The 16,010-nt window shown below is 55.9% G+C and overlaps 1 protein-coding gene across 2 annotated transcripts in view; it reads right to left on the bottom strand.

The window, feature by feature from the left end:
- Nucleotides 1–662: 662 nt before the first annotated feature.
- The window catches only part of CNTFR (ciliary neurotrophic factor receptor), a 38,527-nt gene continuing 23,179 nt past the window's right edge, over nt 663–16,010 (bottom strand). For both annotated transcript variants that reach the window (XM_030920435.1, XM_010385788.2), the window contains exons 4-10: nt 13,674–13,907; nt 6,907–7,024; nt 6,565–6,731; nt 5,284–5,447; nt 1,917–2,097; nt 1,390–1,558; nt 663–1,301 (exon numbers count right to left, since the gene is read on the bottom strand). In XM_030920435.1, the coding sequence (XP_030776295.1) occupies nt 1,301; nt 1,390–1,558; nt 1,917–2,097; nt 5,284–5,447; nt 6,565–6,731; nt 6,907–7,024; nt 13,674–13,907 (1,034 nt within the window). In that variant the 3' untranslated portion in view covers nt 663–1,300. The remainder of the gene's footprint in view (nt 1,302–1,389; nt 1,559–1,916; nt 2,098–5,283; nt 5,448–6,564; nt 6,732–6,906; nt 7,025–13,673; nt 13,908–16,010) is intronic.

Below are 16,010 nucleotides of genomic sequence, written 5' to 3'. Positions count from 1 at the left end.
GACCATCCTATAAAGCCAAAGCCCCACCCTCTCCAGCTCCACAGTCCTGACTATAACCCAGCCCTGGGAGTAAGTCTTGTACTCTGTCATTCCAGTTCTGAAGCCCAGGTCCTGTCCCTGGTCATGCTCCAAGCAACCTCCTCCTTCAGGCAGCCGCCCTGCCTGCCCAGGCCCAGGACACTCTGTGCTCTGAGCCCTTGTGGCCTGGCTGAGCCCTAGGCCTGACCTTCTGGCACTCCTGGACTGTCTCTTGGATGGCAGGGATCATGCACACCCCCTGGCCCCAAGGATGAAGCCTGCCCCTCCCCTTCTGCCATCTCTAGCCCTGTGCACTGGGCTCGGGCCAGGGCACTCATGGAAAGCAGTTCTAGAGGTAACCCTTGAAAGGCTTCTGCCCCAGCCAAGACTTGGGCAGCCTCCAGGACTGACTGGATACCCCACGGGATCACTCATTTCCCACAATTTTTCCCTGGCTGCAACCCTGTGCTCCAGGGAAGCCCTACCCGCCAAGAAGTAGACAACACTGTTACCAGATACACTGGCCTGAAAGCTGAACACCTCTCCCCACCTTCCCCAACCACAATTTCTTTCCTCCACCAGCCCTGGAAGGGGCAGGGTCCTTGGAAGAGGGGTACCCTCCCAAAGCGTATCTGTTTCAAGGACTCATGAAATGGTGACGTTTAATGAGAACCCCCCACCCCCCCACCCTGTATATACATCTATAAAAAATTCAAATACAGCAAGTTACCATTGAGTCAGACTAGAAGGGACTGACAGGGCATTAAATACTGTGGGATAGGAGCAGGGTCAGGGGAGGGGTGTACAAAACAGGGCAGAGGGGAGGGGACTGAAAAGTGTGGGCGCTGGGGGGAGGGGGATGGCTGGGCCCCCCAGCATCAGGAGCTTATAATCTGACGGTGGCAACAGAGACCCTGGGATAGACAGGAGGCTGGGGCAGGAGGAGAAATCGGATGTGAGAGGCTCCCCTCACGTGCCCCAAGGGCTCCTGGGAGTCGCTGGCATTGGAGGGTCCAGCCCAAGGGGCCAGGGTGAGGTGGTCTTTGGTGGGTGGGTTAGCTGCATGGCCCACCTCCCCCGAGGGAGGAAGGAGGGCCAGCTTGGTGCGGCAGGGCTGGGGGGCGGCAGGCCCGGGCCCGCCGAGGGTCTCCACAAATTGTGTCTGAAGAGAATGCAAAAGGTCCTCCTGCCCGTGTGCAAAATAGAAACCGGGGTCTGCAGGCTCAGCTCCGGCCTCCTGCTCCTCTGCAGGTGCTCTGCATGTCCTCATGGGGTGCCGGGCTCTGCAGAGACAGGCATGGGCCTGTCAGGGAGGGGACTGGAATGGGGGTTCCCTCGGCTCCCTCTGCCACCCAGCCTCACTCAACCTACCAGATCATGAGACTGCTGGCAGTGGCAGCAGCGGCAGCCAGGGCCAGAGTGATGGGGATGCTGACCAAGAAGGGTGCCGAGGGTCCCCCGCCGCTGCCCAGCTCCCCCGGGTCACAGATCTTCGTGGTAGGTGGGGGTGCCAGGGAGCTGGTGGTGCTGGTCGTGGTCTCTGGGGAACATGGGGGAAACTCAGGGCAAGGCCAGGGCTGGGGTCCTATCCAGATCTGGGGGCTCATGAGACATACCGTTCTGCTTCCTGCATCAGACTGGTACGCCTCCCCCATCAGGCAGATCCTGCTTCCCAAGGCTCACAGATAACCCCTCCACCCAATGACCCCTACCAACGATGTCCAGATAGCATGGACCAGGAATGGCAGGGGTTGGACAGACAGGCAGAAGTGTGGCTGCCACAGAGTGTGGCTACCCCGGGAGCAGAGGCTGGAGGCAGCAGGGTAGAACCAGGCCACAGGTTCTACCACAGGCCTCCAGGACAGCAGAGCCAGGAGGTAGGGCAGGAGCAAGCTCACCCACGGCCTGGGCCTCCGTAGTGAGGTGTCGCGGTTCCTCAGTCCAGGGCGTAGCATGGGCAGCCACGCTCCAGTCACTCCATGTCCCAATTTCATTGTCCTTGGCTGCCACCTGGATAATGTACTCCTTCCCGGCATAGGCATCTGTGATGGTGTGTGCTGTGCCATCAGACAGCTCCACCTGCAGCCAGACCATGGGGTGGGGGTAAGGACACACCTGGGGGCTAGGAGGATGAGGTCCCTCCAGAGGAAGTGAGCATGCCTCTGGGGAGGGGCGAGTGAAGTGCTCTGGGGACAGTGAGGACTTCCCTGGAGGAGAAGGAGGACATGGAGAATATTCTTGCCAGAGATTGGGGACATCTTAGGGAGGAGACCCCACGGGAGAGCAGTTGTCCCTGAAGGAGAGTAATGACATCTTCAAGGAGACCAGAAACACCCCAGGGGATAATAAGGAGGTCTTTGCCCTGTGCCTACGACTCTGCTGTTGCCCCTGCTCTCTCACAGTCCCCAGCCTGGCTGAATCCCGACCACAGTCCCAGCCTGGAGGTGGCAAGGGCAGGGGGTGAAAGGAGATGGTAGTGCCGCCCTCTTCTCCCACCAGGAAGCCACTGAGAGGGGAGGTTCCACACACTGACTGGAGCTAGGCTGCCTGAGTTTCAAATTTGGCCCCATCCCTTAGTAGTGAGGTGACCAAGTTACTTAATATCCTCACACCTTGCCATCCTCATCTGTAAAACGGCGTTCATGAGAGTATCCATCTCTTAGGGTTACAATAAGGACCAACGCATGACGACAGCACCAAATGCACTTCAGCCGGCGCTGTCATTACCATGGCTTCTAGCCAGAGCCTGGGTTCCCAGATGCCCAAGGCACCTACCAGCCCGGCCCCAGCTGAGCCTCCCCTCAGGAAGGCCTCAGTGTGATTATCACCCTGCTGGGGCAGAAAGGGGTGGGGGACAGCCCCTGGGGCTGCAGGGCACAGAACAGCTGCTCCATTTCCTCCTGGAGGCATCGCAACCCCACTCCTGCCCCGCCGGCCCCATCCTGCTGGTCTCCCCCAACCCTCCAGGCCGGGCTGCCTGTCCGGCGCCCCTTCCAGGCCCAGGCTGGGCTCTGGTTCATCTCAGTGGCACCCGCTGCCTCATTAAGCCGCCTCGTAAACAGGGGCAGCCGGCGGGGGCGGAGGAGGGGGCCGCTCTGGGCCACGTCTGGCTTCAGGGCTTTTTTGGTCCCTGTTCCAATCTTCCCCCCAGAAAACTGGGGTCTGGGCTATCTGACCTGACAGGCTGTGAGTGCATGCACACATGTGTGTATGTGTGTATGTGTGTCGGGGCATGTGCTCAGCCTGTGGCCCTGATAACGGTGGTAAAGGTCAGGGTCATGGTGAGACACCTTTTGGGCCCAGACCCTGGGCTCAGTAAATCCTAATCTCAGCCCTGGAAGATCGGAGGGTCCCAAAGACCCTCTTCTCCTGGAGCCAGGGTCCCAGTTCCACCTTTGGCACCCCAGTCCCTTTCTGCTCAGCTCCTTCAGCTCTGTCTCCCTCCTGCCGGGATTAGACCGCAGACCTCCATGTCAGTCTCCCCACAGGGAGGGAGCCATGGGGAACAGATCAAATTGCCGCCTCATTGTGGGCTCTCCTGGGGGCCACATATCCTAGATCAGGATCCTTCTTGCGAGGTTATCAGTGATCCCTTCATCCTCCCTCTCAAGAGAAAGGCTTCTCAACTGACAGGAACTCCCTAGTCACTGACATTGGCCTCCCCTGGGAGTCCTCCTTGGTCTGCTGGAGCAGACGCCCGACACGCCTTCCAGGCCTCCCTGTCCACTTAGGGCCAGGGCAGGAGCTGTAGAGAACCCATGCTGGGTCCCTGTACTTGCCTCTCTCTTGTCCATGCTGAGACAGCCCCTGTCCAGGGCCCATTCTTTTGCAATTCCTGGTCTGGATTTTCCTCCTGAAAATCCAGGTGATGTTTTTCTCTGTTCTGCCCTTCTCGCCCCTCCCAGTCATATACCTGCCTCTCCCCAAGGTCAAGGATTGGGGAGAATAGACTCTGTTCAGAGCAAAACTTTAGATGAAAAGAACCATAAATCTAGCCAGCCCCAGTGCCAGTGAGACACGGAATGGGGCCAGGATGAGCTACAGGCCACGTGTGTTCTCGCCACAGAGCCTGCACACTTTGCTCTTCCCACCTCAGTGTGGGGGTCAGTTTTGCGCATGGTCTTGGCATGTTAGTTGCATACACGTATGGCGTATGATTCCTGCTGGGAGCCGCGCGTGTGTGCATGTTCCCGTGTGTGTGGTGGGCAGTGTGCCAGGTCCACTGCAAGGCGTGTGCGCTGCGAAGTGCGGGGCTGCTGCCTGTAGCTCGTTAGCGGGGGAGGGGGGGCTTGTGAAACTAGACCCTGGTTATTAGCAATGCATTAGGCGCGGGCAGCTGGCCAGGCGGGAGGGACTCCGGACTCTGTCAGGGAACATGTGAGTGCATGAGTAGGCTTTGTGGGGGACAGGCACCCAGGAATCGAATTACACGCTTTAAAGGCCAGACGGGATAGGGGCATGACGAGCTGGAGTTGGAGCCTGGTAGATGAGGTAGGGGTACAAGTTGACCCCCAGGAACCAGCCTGGGTTGTCCCATGGAGTACCCTCCCAACCCCAGTCCTAGCCTACAGGCCTCATGGGCCACACAGAGTGCCCAAAACCCTATGGGCCCAGGGTGCTTAAAGCAAGAGAACTCCAAGTCTGCCCCAAACCTCTGGCTGTTCCCCAGAGCTCTCTATTGTAGCTTGATCCAGACCATAGTCCGACCCCATACTGATTCTTGTCTACTACTTGGTTCCCAGCCAGGCTACCTTCCAACTCATAGCCTCAAGCTGACCCCTAAGCTGGGTCTGACTTTGGAGTTCTGATGCCAGTCAGGGCCTAAACTCACCCTGGACCAGGCTTGACCCCACTGCCTGATCCTGACCCCTTGGGGCCAGCACAGGCCCAGAGCCTGGGCCAGAGTGTAAAGGGGGAGATGTCTTTCAGGGCTGAAAGAGGGAGATGTCTGGTCAGGCTGAGGTAAGGAAAGGGAGCCTTTCCTGCCCTGCCCACTGTCTCCCTTCCTGCATTTCTCTCCACTATCCTGGGGAGCCACAAAAGACATATGTGTTCCCACTGCACTAACAGGGGTCACTGGGAACCCCTAAGGACACCTGCCTCAGCTCCATCCATTCTCCCAGGCCCACCTGGTCCCTTTTCCCCACAGAGAGCCTGACTCATCAGGTCTCACACTGGATCTGCTGCCACATGGGATATGGGTGCCACTCACTCCACATGATTCTAACTCAGGCACCCAGGATCTTGACAGGGCAGGGCACTCACATGCTGCCACTGGTCCAGGATGAGGGGTCGGTAGCGCAGAAAGAACTTGAGAGGAAAAGACTCAGGGTCAGGCCAGGTCGAGGGGGTCTGCCACGTCACCTCCAGTCGGCGAGGGTTGCTGGGCACTGGCCGGGCTACCACATTTTCTGGAGGATCAGGCTTCACTGTTCAGGAGACATAGCTTCATTACTACACTCATCTCTGGCAACAACCCACTTTGTCAACTCTAGCCACCATGTTGACCCTCTCATATTGCCAACCATTGTCATCAATATCATAGTCACCATGCCTCTTCTCTGTTGTCAATTCTGGTAGCTACCATAGAAAACTATCTCATTACTTCCAAGTCTGATATCCCCATCATCACCAATGGCTGTCACTACAGTCACTGTCACCAACTCTTCATATCAACATCCCAAATTTCATCTCATCATCCCATCATCCCAACCCTATCCTCATACTGACCTGCATCCCAGTAACTAAGCCAATATGATGCCTCCATAGTTACCACTGTCACCCCCACTGTCACCTGGATTACCCCCTCCTACCCCAGCATCACACACTCCCCCAAGCCTGGTTTTTCACTTCAACTTTTCCAGTTCCAAACTAAGACCTGGGTCAAGAGTAAAAGAGTCCACAGGTGTTGCAGATCTGGAGGTAGGCTGGGGATCTGATGGGAGTGCGTAAGGGCCCAGCTTATGTAGAAATACTCTGGCTAGGGATCCAGTCATGGGGTCTGGGGAGAAGACAGGGGCAGGCAGAAGATCTGGCTGGGGTGGAGGAATAGCAGGCAGAAAGCCTGCCTGGAATAGGGCAGGGGCAGGTAGAAGGTCTGGCTGGGATGGGGGCGTCAGGGGGAGGACGGTATCTGTCCCAGTCCTGTCTCCTGTTCTGACACCTCATTCATCACAGGACGTAAGGAAGCCATTAGAGTTGGGGGAGTGGTGGTGGAGGCTGCAGCTGCACAAGGGTCTGGCCCAGCCTGCCCCCACTTCCCCCTGCTGCATGTTCTGGGAGCCAGAAAAATGATCGGAAGAGCTGCTGTACAGGTCTCTCGGCCCTTCAGGTAAAGGACATTCACTTACACGTTCACAGGTATATATGTCATGCATATATGTGCACATATATGTGCACTGTACATACCTGTGCAAAGGCATGCACATGCCATGTATACATGTGCATGCATGTAGACATCCCCACCAATGTTCATGTGCCTCTGGCACACATCCACTTACATTCCCACTGGAGTAGGCAGCAGGTTCCCCCAACCACTACACTTACCAATGGTGAACTCATCAAAGGTGATAGCTGTGGCATTGTGGCCCAGGGCATTGCTGACACTTATAGAGACCTTGTACTTGATGGTGGAGAACAGGTGCATGTAGCGAATGTGGCAGCGGTTCTTGAGGGCTGGGTCCTTCTCACAGACCATAATTTTGGAGCCATGCCTGGGGAGAGGTGAGGCCCAGGTACTGTTACCAACATCAAGGGTCAGATGGGGTAGAGGTTGAGGGAAGGTCAAGCCCAAGGCAGGGCTGGGATATGGACGGAGGGCATGGTGGTGGGAAGGGGGTAGAGGTCAGAGGTCAGGGCTGGACCCGGGTCACAGGCACAGCTACTCACAGCACAGTCACATTGAAGGTGTTGGGAATGTAGGTGGGGGTGGGCAGATGCCAGCTGCAGTAGAAGCCCTTGGGGTAAGTGTTGGAGCGGCAGCTGAGCACAGGCTCCCGCGGCGGCACTGGGGGTGAGGACAGTATGGTCAGGGCATTCTTGGAGCTCCCAGTCCCCTGCACTGTATGGGGACAGGTGGGCCCCAGAGCCCCAGCTCTCCCCCCTCAACCCATCATCGATGCCAAAGTTGTGGGGGGGAGGCTGTCAGCGAGGGTCTGAGGCTTCCCAGGCCACAGAGAGCCAGATGTTTAATTAAAGAAAAACAAGGGCTGTGCGGACAGGGAACCCCCCCCTCCACCTGCTCAATGGAGGCAGGAACCGTGGGGAGCAGGGGGCTGCTGGCCTCAACTCATCAATCACAGGATGGAGGTGATGTCTGGGGGAATCGGCCCCAGCCCCACATCTCCTGCCACTTTGTGTCCACTCCCAGAGGAAGACTGTGCTGCGGAGACGAGGGGAGTCTTGAATGGGTCCTCCGACTGCTGGAGTATCGGGTGCACTTCCTGGAGAAGAGACACCCCAGACTTCCCTCAGTAGAGATGGAGACACAAAGACAGGCCTGGTGGCTACACAGGAACGGCACTGGGCAGCTGTTTGTATGCATATCTGTGTTTGTAGATGTCTGCATGCAGGGGTATACATGCTACATACATGTCTCTATGTGACATGAATGAGTGACCAGGGATCCATAGGAGCAGCTATGTGGATGTGTGTGAATCTGCGTGTCTGTGTGATTGTGTGTGTGTACAAGTGCCTGTTGAAAGGAAGCTGCTGTTCCCTTTGTGTGTACCTCATCCCAGTGCCAGCCCCCAGCATCTTCATCGCAGACCCTTTAAGAAGCCCTTTACACGGTAAGCAGCTGCCCTCGACTCTGAAATAGGAAGGCCCAGAGAGGGATAGGGACCTCTCAAGGTCAGACAGTAAGCCAGAGCTGGGACTAAACCCCAGGACAGGGGTAACCCTATATACACACACTTGGGAAGTCCTTTCTGCAGTCTAGCCCGCACTCTTTTTTGCTGCCGTGAGCACTTAGCCCAGCTGTCCCACCCTCAGGCATTGGGTAAGGCGTGAGGACAGGCGGCTCAGGTTCCTGGAAGGAGGCAGCTTATGTGATCTGACCCAAGCAAGGAATGTCCGTCTGTGGCTCCAGGGACACTGACACCTCCCTCCTGTGCCTCCCCCCTCCTCCGCCCCCGGCCTGACAGGTGGACAGGAAATGGGAGGGGGCAGCTCAATAAGCCAGGGACAGTGAAGGGGAGTGCATGTCTATGCTTGTAGAGTGGCCATGGTGACACAGGGGAACAGTGGGCTTCCATCCACAGTGTGCACGTGACTGTGAGTGACTCTGTGTGATTGCGTGTGCGTGTCCAGTATGCGTGATGCTGGGAGGGGCCTGGGGCAGAACCCCCAGGATCCAGATCTGGCTTTGCAGCAGAAGAGGTGAGGGGACAGAGAGGCATCAGGAGAACTCCAGGTGGAGGGGGCAATGCTGTGGGCGGAGGCAGCTCCATTCCCCAGGCTTGTCGGGGAAAGCAGGGCCCAGTTGAGACCCCACAGGGCCAACCTGCGTTCTGCCCTCCACTGTCCGCCTCCCTTGGGAAGCCTTCCAGGCCCTGTGTCCATCTCGTGTCGTTCCATGTTCATCCTGTGTGCCTTTAGTGTCTCTTCCCTGTCTGCCCACGGGTGCAGAACTCTGCCTGGGGGTGGGGCGGGGGGCGGCCAAGGACACAGGAAGTGCCTTCTGGGGGCCTGTTGGCCAGGCCAGAGTTGGCAGCCACCCCAGGAGGAAAGGACATTCCGAGGTCGGCCGAGAAGCCTCCACTCCCCGCTCCTGCCACCGCCCTCCTTACCCCCAGGAAGGGGAAGGGCGCTGGGGGTGGGGTGGGGATCGGAGCCTGCAGAGTCAGCTCCCTGCTGCCCAGGACTCCTCGGAGGGCAGAGCGGGCCACAGCACTGGACTCACAGGCCCCCACCCCCGGCCAGCCTCCCCACTGACCAGGCTCCTCCACTCCCCAACTGTCCTCCCCCCTCAGACCAGCCTCCCCTTCCAACCTCCCCCTCACGCCAGTTCCTCTCCCTGACTGGGGAGGTCACGGTGGGGTGGGGGTTGGGGGGCCGACTGGGGGCTTTGTCTGTCATCTGGCTACTCCTGCCTGGCCCTGGGCCCTGAGCAGGGAAGGGCTTGGGTTTCCTGACAGGGACCAGGTTTCTCAGAGGGAAAAGGAGGAAAGAAAAACAAAAGGAAGAAAAGGAGTGACTTGCTGCAGCTGGAGCCCAGCTGAGGGGCCGGGTGGGTGGAGGTGGGGGTGCTGTGAGATTGTAGGACAGTGTGGGATCAGGATGCCTGTTGTGAGTGTGTTGTGAGTTGGAGAAAAAGCTGTTTTTAAGAAGCTGCGATTGCAAGGCTGTGTGTAACTGTGAGAAGTTCCGCGTGTGTAACTGTGAGACTCTGGGCAGTTGTGTAACTGTATGATGGGAGGCTGTGTGGGACTGGATGACTGTGTTTGCACATGACTCAGGGTGAGGCTGTTCAATTTTGAGACCATCCCTATGTGCAAGGCTGTGTGGCGAAGGTACTCTGTAAGAGTGCCTGTAAATGTGCCATTGTGTCTGAACACAGAGACAGCTAGAGCTCATACATGAGGCAGTGCGTATGTGATGGAGCAAAGTGAGGCTGAATGTATTTTGCAAACTGTGCGTGTGGAAGGTGCCCGGAATTCCCAGCATGTTCACACGTATGAACTGAACACCGTGTGAGTGCATGTTAGAGTGTGTGAGCAAACGCTCCTATGCACACAGGTCACAGTATCAGGCTCTGGGCATACAGGGCATCTGGGTTGCCCCTTGGGGGTCTCTTGAGACACCCAAGTGACTGTGTCAGCCTGTGGCAGGGTGTCCCTAGGTCCCACGTGGGGCCGTGTGCGCGTGTGCATGCGTGCGTGTGCCCCCGCTGGCCCAGGGTTTGTTTGTTTTCCTCCTAATTGACTTGTTTTTCCATGTCCAGCCCACCAAACCGCATGTTTTTCCTCTCATCTCGCCAGCCCGCCTGGGCTGGAGCCCCCGGCACGCATGAGGCCTGCCCGCCGGCCCAGAGAGGAGGAGGGGCAAGCTGCCCACACCCTAGGCCAGGCCTGATCAGGCAGGGTGGGGCAGGATGACCCTTCCACTCCAGCCCTACCCACGCCCCACCCGCATGCTGCCTCCTGCCTGGCATTCGAAGCTCGGGCCTGGTTCAACCTTATCTCGTGGCATCCCTTGACGCATTCCAACTTCTGGACTCCCAAATGCCCCGCCGACCTCCCACTTGTGATTTCTCCCCAGACATTTTCTTTGACCATAGCCTTCTCCCCACTCTTTCCTTTCCAGCCAAACAGGGCTACAGGGAAAGGAGTGCTGAACCAGGGGATCCAGAGCTTCCATCCTAACCAATCAAATAAAAGTTTTAAAAAACTGGACAAGGAACTGTCCATTTAAAAATCATTTTAATCTCTGGTTTGTTTTAGTTTAAGATCAGAATGATACAGAATCAGCAGTGTCTTGTAAATAAAAAGATGCTACTTAAAGGAACACTGTGATCCTGCTTCCTAATGTGGGGGGTCGTTCCGTCATCCTAGGAAGGAGAGGAGTCCTTAGGGCTCTGCTCATGAGGATCCACTTTAGAGCAAGAAGGCGGATCAGGAGAAAGCAGTTCAGGGATTAGCCTGGTTAAGGAGACTTCCAACAGAATACTGTTAAGACCAAGTTCCCTTGTAAATAGAGACATAAAAATTGCACATGTTTAGGATAAATATTAAATAATTTTTGGTTTGAATGACCCATAAATCAGGGGTCACTCTGTCCTGTTCTCTGATAGCTGGCAGGAAGGATAATTTGATATTGAGTGTTGCCAAAGCCAGTCTCTTGTTACTAATATGAAGTGACTGAGACGATAATGATTAATATCCCCTGTTCCTCTGACCAGGTCTTTAGAAGGAAATAATGCAATGAGAGATAAGTACTTGAAACTAATGCTACAGCCAACTCATGGCCAGCCTTCCTCTGGCAGCAGGGCCTGGAGGGCAGCGAGCACTCTATATAAAAGGTCTGGGCCCTGGTTACAACAGGGCAGCTGTGGGCATGTCCTGTGGGTACAGACTATGGACATTACTTCAAGACCCAATTCCCCTCCGACGACCTCTCAAAGAAGATCACATCATCAGCAACAGGGGTCCAGGGCCACCAAGGCCCAGCCATCACAGCCAGCCTTGTCCATCCTGAGGACTTCTGGGACCCAAACTGAGAAGACAGGGATGTGGGTGACCAGTGCCAAGCTGGATTCATCCTTTTTCCACAGCACTCGGTAAATGGCCCTTTTCCCTCTGTAAGGGCCTAGGGCTAGACCGAGTGCTCCACTTCTGATGGACCCCATAGTGGGCCAAGGAGAATTATTAGGCTGGTCCTGCATTTCTCAAGCTGGCCAACAGGGGTCACTCCACCCGTGGCTTGCAACTAAAATGTTGGGTTTTGACTGCCATCTCTTCAGTTCAGACACATTAAAGAATAACCAAAAAAAAGGCCTTCCCATGGGGAAGGGTATATTCCCACCAAAATACATTTTCACACCTCTTTAAGCCCCACAGGTGGGTCAGTGTTTTTGTGGAAGACCCTGAACAACCCTTCAGCCTAACATTTTGCATGGTGGTCTACACTAGTCTTCTGACAACGAGGCAAGTGTCTGCTCCCAGATCCCTTAAACATCTCTTAGGTAGCTTCTAGGGAATTAGGAGATGATTTTTGGGCAGTGGGGTGAACCATACCCAAATAAAATGAGGCCAGAGGAGCTTGATTCATTGGCTCAGGAGAAAAGAAATGAAGAAATGGAACTATGTTCAGAGTATTCACTCTGTTGGTGGGTACCTGCAGCTGGGATCTGGATGCCTGCCCACCTCACCTTCAGCAATGGTGATGGCCTTGTCATTCTGACTTCTCCAGATCCCTCTTCCAAATCACACTCACCTGGTCTTCCCTCTACCTTCTTGCTGGCTCCTTCTTATTTCTTTCTGTGGCTCATTTCCCTCCATCGACCTCTTTACATGCTGATGGTCTTTAGGGCTCAGTTCTGGGTCCTCTTCTCTCTTCACTCCACGATCTCTCCCTTGGCCATCTCACCCCCTCCCATGGCCTTAATGCTGACAACCCCCCACAAATATCCATCTCCAGCAGAGGCCTCTCCCCAAATCCCAGATGCTCAGACCCACTGGTTACCAGCCATCTCAACTCCCGGTTGTCCTCCAAGGATCCCACCGAACAGGTCTGCAGCAGATGTCTAGGGAGCCGCAGATCCCTTGCCCATACTATTAATACTTCTCACTCCCAAATTCTGCAGTTATTCGCCTAAGAGCCTTCTTTTGCTTTGCCTGCTGGGACATCAGGTCAAAAGTGCTGGGGAATCAAAGCGCCTCCCTCCCACCCCAGGTGAATCTCTCAACCACTGATGGGCAGGAGCTAGTATATACACATCCCAGCTCCCTTACCCTCAAGCAGGGCAACTCAGGTGCATGTTCTGCATCTGCACCTTCAGTGGTTAACGTCAGTCGCCAAGAGGCAATGTCTGGATATCTCACTCTTTATTGACTAACTTAACTTCCTTTTTATGTGTCACTTTCCCATTCCTTTATGGTATTTTCCTCACCTGCCAAATAAACTACTTGCATAAGAATTCTCATCTTGGGATCTGATTCTAGGGAAACCCAAACTAAGACACTGTTCAAATAGCACACATCATCTTTTCCTTCTGTTTTCTTCCTGTTGGCAGTCATGAATCCCTCCAGCTGTCTTGACTCCTCCCACCCTCTATTCTCCTGTCCTTCTCACCTCCAATCCATCACCAATTCCTGGAGGTCCAACTGCCCCTTCTCAGCTTCCCCAGCTCCATGCCCTGGTTCCAGGTCCTCATCCTCTCTCCTGCATCCAGTAACAGCCTCCTTCCTACCTTGGTTTTTCTCCATCCAACCTGCCTCCCTCCACTCAGAGTGATCTTTTAGGAACATGACCCAGAAATTGTCACTGCCCAGCTTCCAGGATCATGATCTGCCCCTTGTCCCTTCCTTCAGCTCTCTCTTCACACAGACACCAGCCCAAGTGGCCTTTATGTGCCCTCCCAGCTGCTGAGGCCTACAGTCACACCCAGCTCTCTGCCAGAAATGATGTTTCAATGTGTCTTCTAAATCACCATTCGCTTCCCAAGTCTCCATTCGCTTCCCACTCCAGGATGCCTTCCTCCTTCCCTGGGGCCTCCTGGAGCACCTTGCCTATACCTGTGTAACTACATATCCCAATTCCCTCCCTGAAGCCCTCTGACCAGCCCTTGTGGGAGCAGACACAGTGAGGCTCCTCCAGCTCAGATCTGTGACCTGAGGGTCTCTCCCCACTCATGTCCCAGGTAAGCCATGCCTTACCAGCTCTCTGCCCACACTGTCAGAGGGAATAGGGTTTTAGGATACCTAAGATCTCCACGGGGGTGGGATCATGGGCAAAATGTTTAGGGGTCTGGACTCAGTGGGCAAGACTGGGCTAAGAGGCCAGAAGAGTGGGCCAGGACAGAATCAGAGGGCAAGGGTCAGGCTGCAGCTCTCCCCTCTCCGTGTCCCCCTAACAGGAAGGGGACTTGATCTGGGCTAGGAGTCTGGGTCTCAAGGAAGGAGGGAGGCTGGATGAGGGGTGGGGGCAACACTTACAGCCCACATGCAGCAGGACTTGGTGGCGCAGGTGCCAGGAGTCACGGTGGAAGCAGGCGTACAGGCCACTGTGGCCCAGTTCCAGGCCACGGAGCACCAGCTGAGAGCCGTTGAGCAGGTCAGGGGCCAGGTCTGTCCCGTTTACCCGCCACGTCACTGCTGCATCCCAGTTTGCTGTCCCACATGGCAGTGTCACGTCGGAGCCTAGGCGCTCGTACTGCACATGGGGTGCCTCTGTGGGGGGCGAGGGCAGAGGGCAAAAGTCACAGGTCACAGCCCTGCCCAGCACTCCCAGGTGAATGTGCTCAGACAAGAGCCTGTGAGGATGCATGAGTGAGGATGAGAGGCTCAGTGTCTGACTGTGTGAGTGTCTTGGGGAGATGAAGAGTGTTCAAGTGTGCAAGTGTGTGGGTATATGAGTGTCTCCAAATGTATGCGTGTGCATGTACAGGGGCTAGGTGTGTGACTGGGCAATCTTCTGTGTGTGTGTGTGTTTGCATGTGACAGAGAGTTTGCATAATGCTGAGAGGGGTCAGTTCTCACAGAAAACCCAGTTCCTCTCCAGTTCCTGGGTTTTTTAAAGTTTCCTGACCCCCATGACCCTGATCTCTTGCCACCCACAGGCTCAGCCCAGTCACTGACGTCCATTACCCAGGCAAGCTGGCACTGAGGGGCCCACTCCTGGACTCCTTTTTCTGTCTCCCTATCTATTTCTCTTCCCCACCCCATCCTTGTCTCTTTCTGTCCTGTCTCTATCCCCACCTCCCCCATCTCTCTTCCTGTCTCTCTCCTTTTCCTCCGTCTGCCCAGCCTGCCATCCCATAACAACCTGCCCCTCAGCCATCCAGGGCTCAGGTGGCAGCAGGAGAAGGGAGAATGGGCAGCAGGGAACCCTAGGGAACTCCTAGCAGATGTCAAGTTCACAAGGCAGGAACTACGTAGGGCAGGTTGGGGTCTTGGGGGGTGCAGTGCTGCTGGGATGAAGCGAGCACTCTGACCATTCATCTCCTGCCCCCAGGAGCAGCCTGTCAGAGCCAAAATCAAACCCCAGCCCTGGCTTCAGCAACCCAGGCATGATGGACAGAGCCCAGGAGACTGGAAATGGAAGGGTGGAGGCGAGCACCTGTCGACAGGCAGCGCGAAGTGAGGGAAGCGAGCAGGGCAGAGGCAGATTTAAGACGCAGGCACACAGAGACAGGGAGATGGGAATCTCAAGACACCCCCTTCTCATTCTACCCACTAAGCCTGAGGGACAGACACTTCCCAGGCCTTGGCCAGATCTGTGGAGTGAAGGTGGGAGAGGAGAAGGGAAGGGGGAGGGGGCAGCAGTTTGGTGGGGGCTGCAGGATCCCTCGTTAACACTCGCTTACATCTCCCCTCCAGAGAGTCACCCTGCTGAGCTGGGGAATTTTCAGAGGCAATTCCTGTTAACGAGCCAATTAAGTTGGGCCAGTGGCCTCTTAATTAGACTTGTTAACACCACCAAGACTGCAGGGGTGTAGGGATCCCCCTTGGACCCACTGGCCACTCCCTCCCCCCATTGCAGCCCCCTCCTTGGCACTGCTTTTCTCTGCGCTGGAATGTCTGTCCTGGTTTGCTGCCTCTGTTGTCCTCGCTGTGCCAGGGTCTCTCTGTGACTCCGGGTCTCTCTCCCTCGCTGCCTGTCTCTATCCTGCCCCTCTCTGAGCCTCTCTGTCCCTGTCAGAGGAGAAGGAAGCAGAAAACCCAGCCAGCCCTGACCACTCGTCTGTGGAGCCTGGGACCAGCCGAACAGAGGATGAACGGGCGGAAGGGCGGTGGCTAGGGGCCTTGGAGGCCACAGCTGTGAGGCTGGACCAGACACTAAACAGGGGCCTCCCCCTGACCAGAGGCCCAGTGTCCAAGACTCCGGCCACCGAGCCCCCCCAACAGTCCACCAGCTCCAGTCACTGAGCCCCCCTCCAGCCTCCCTTCCAAAAACCTGGAGCTTCCAGGAAACATGCCAAGCCCCTCTCTCTGCACCCCCTAGCAGAGACTTTGCATCCAGCTGCCTGAGGAGGAGGCTGAAAACTGACCTTTGGGGAGGGGATGTGGCCATCATGGTCCCAGCAGCAACACATCAACACTGACCAGGCAGTTCAATGCTAACATGGACCCAGTGTGGCCCTTAATCCTGGGGAGCAGGTACAGTCACCACACAAGGACACAGCGACCCAACATCACATTATACAATGGCTATGGGATAACACCTCCCGACCACACCTTGCCTGCTCCACAAAAAAAGTAGAAACACAACCTGACAGTAATGACAAACCGATGATGTAAGGGCAGGGCAGGATGAAAAAACGACAACACAAT

This window comes from Rhinopithecus roxellana, chromosome 16, assembly GCF_007565055.1.
Source record: "Rhinopithecus roxellana isolate Shanxi Qingling chromosome 16, ASM756505v1, whole genome shotgun sequence".
In the NCBI taxonomy this organism is placed as follows: domain Eukaryota; kingdom Metazoa; phylum Chordata; class Mammalia; order Primates; family Cercopithecidae; genus Rhinopithecus; species Rhinopithecus roxellana.
Note: the sequence above shows the minus strand (reverse complement) of the source record. Positions and strands in the feature narration are given on the sequence as shown.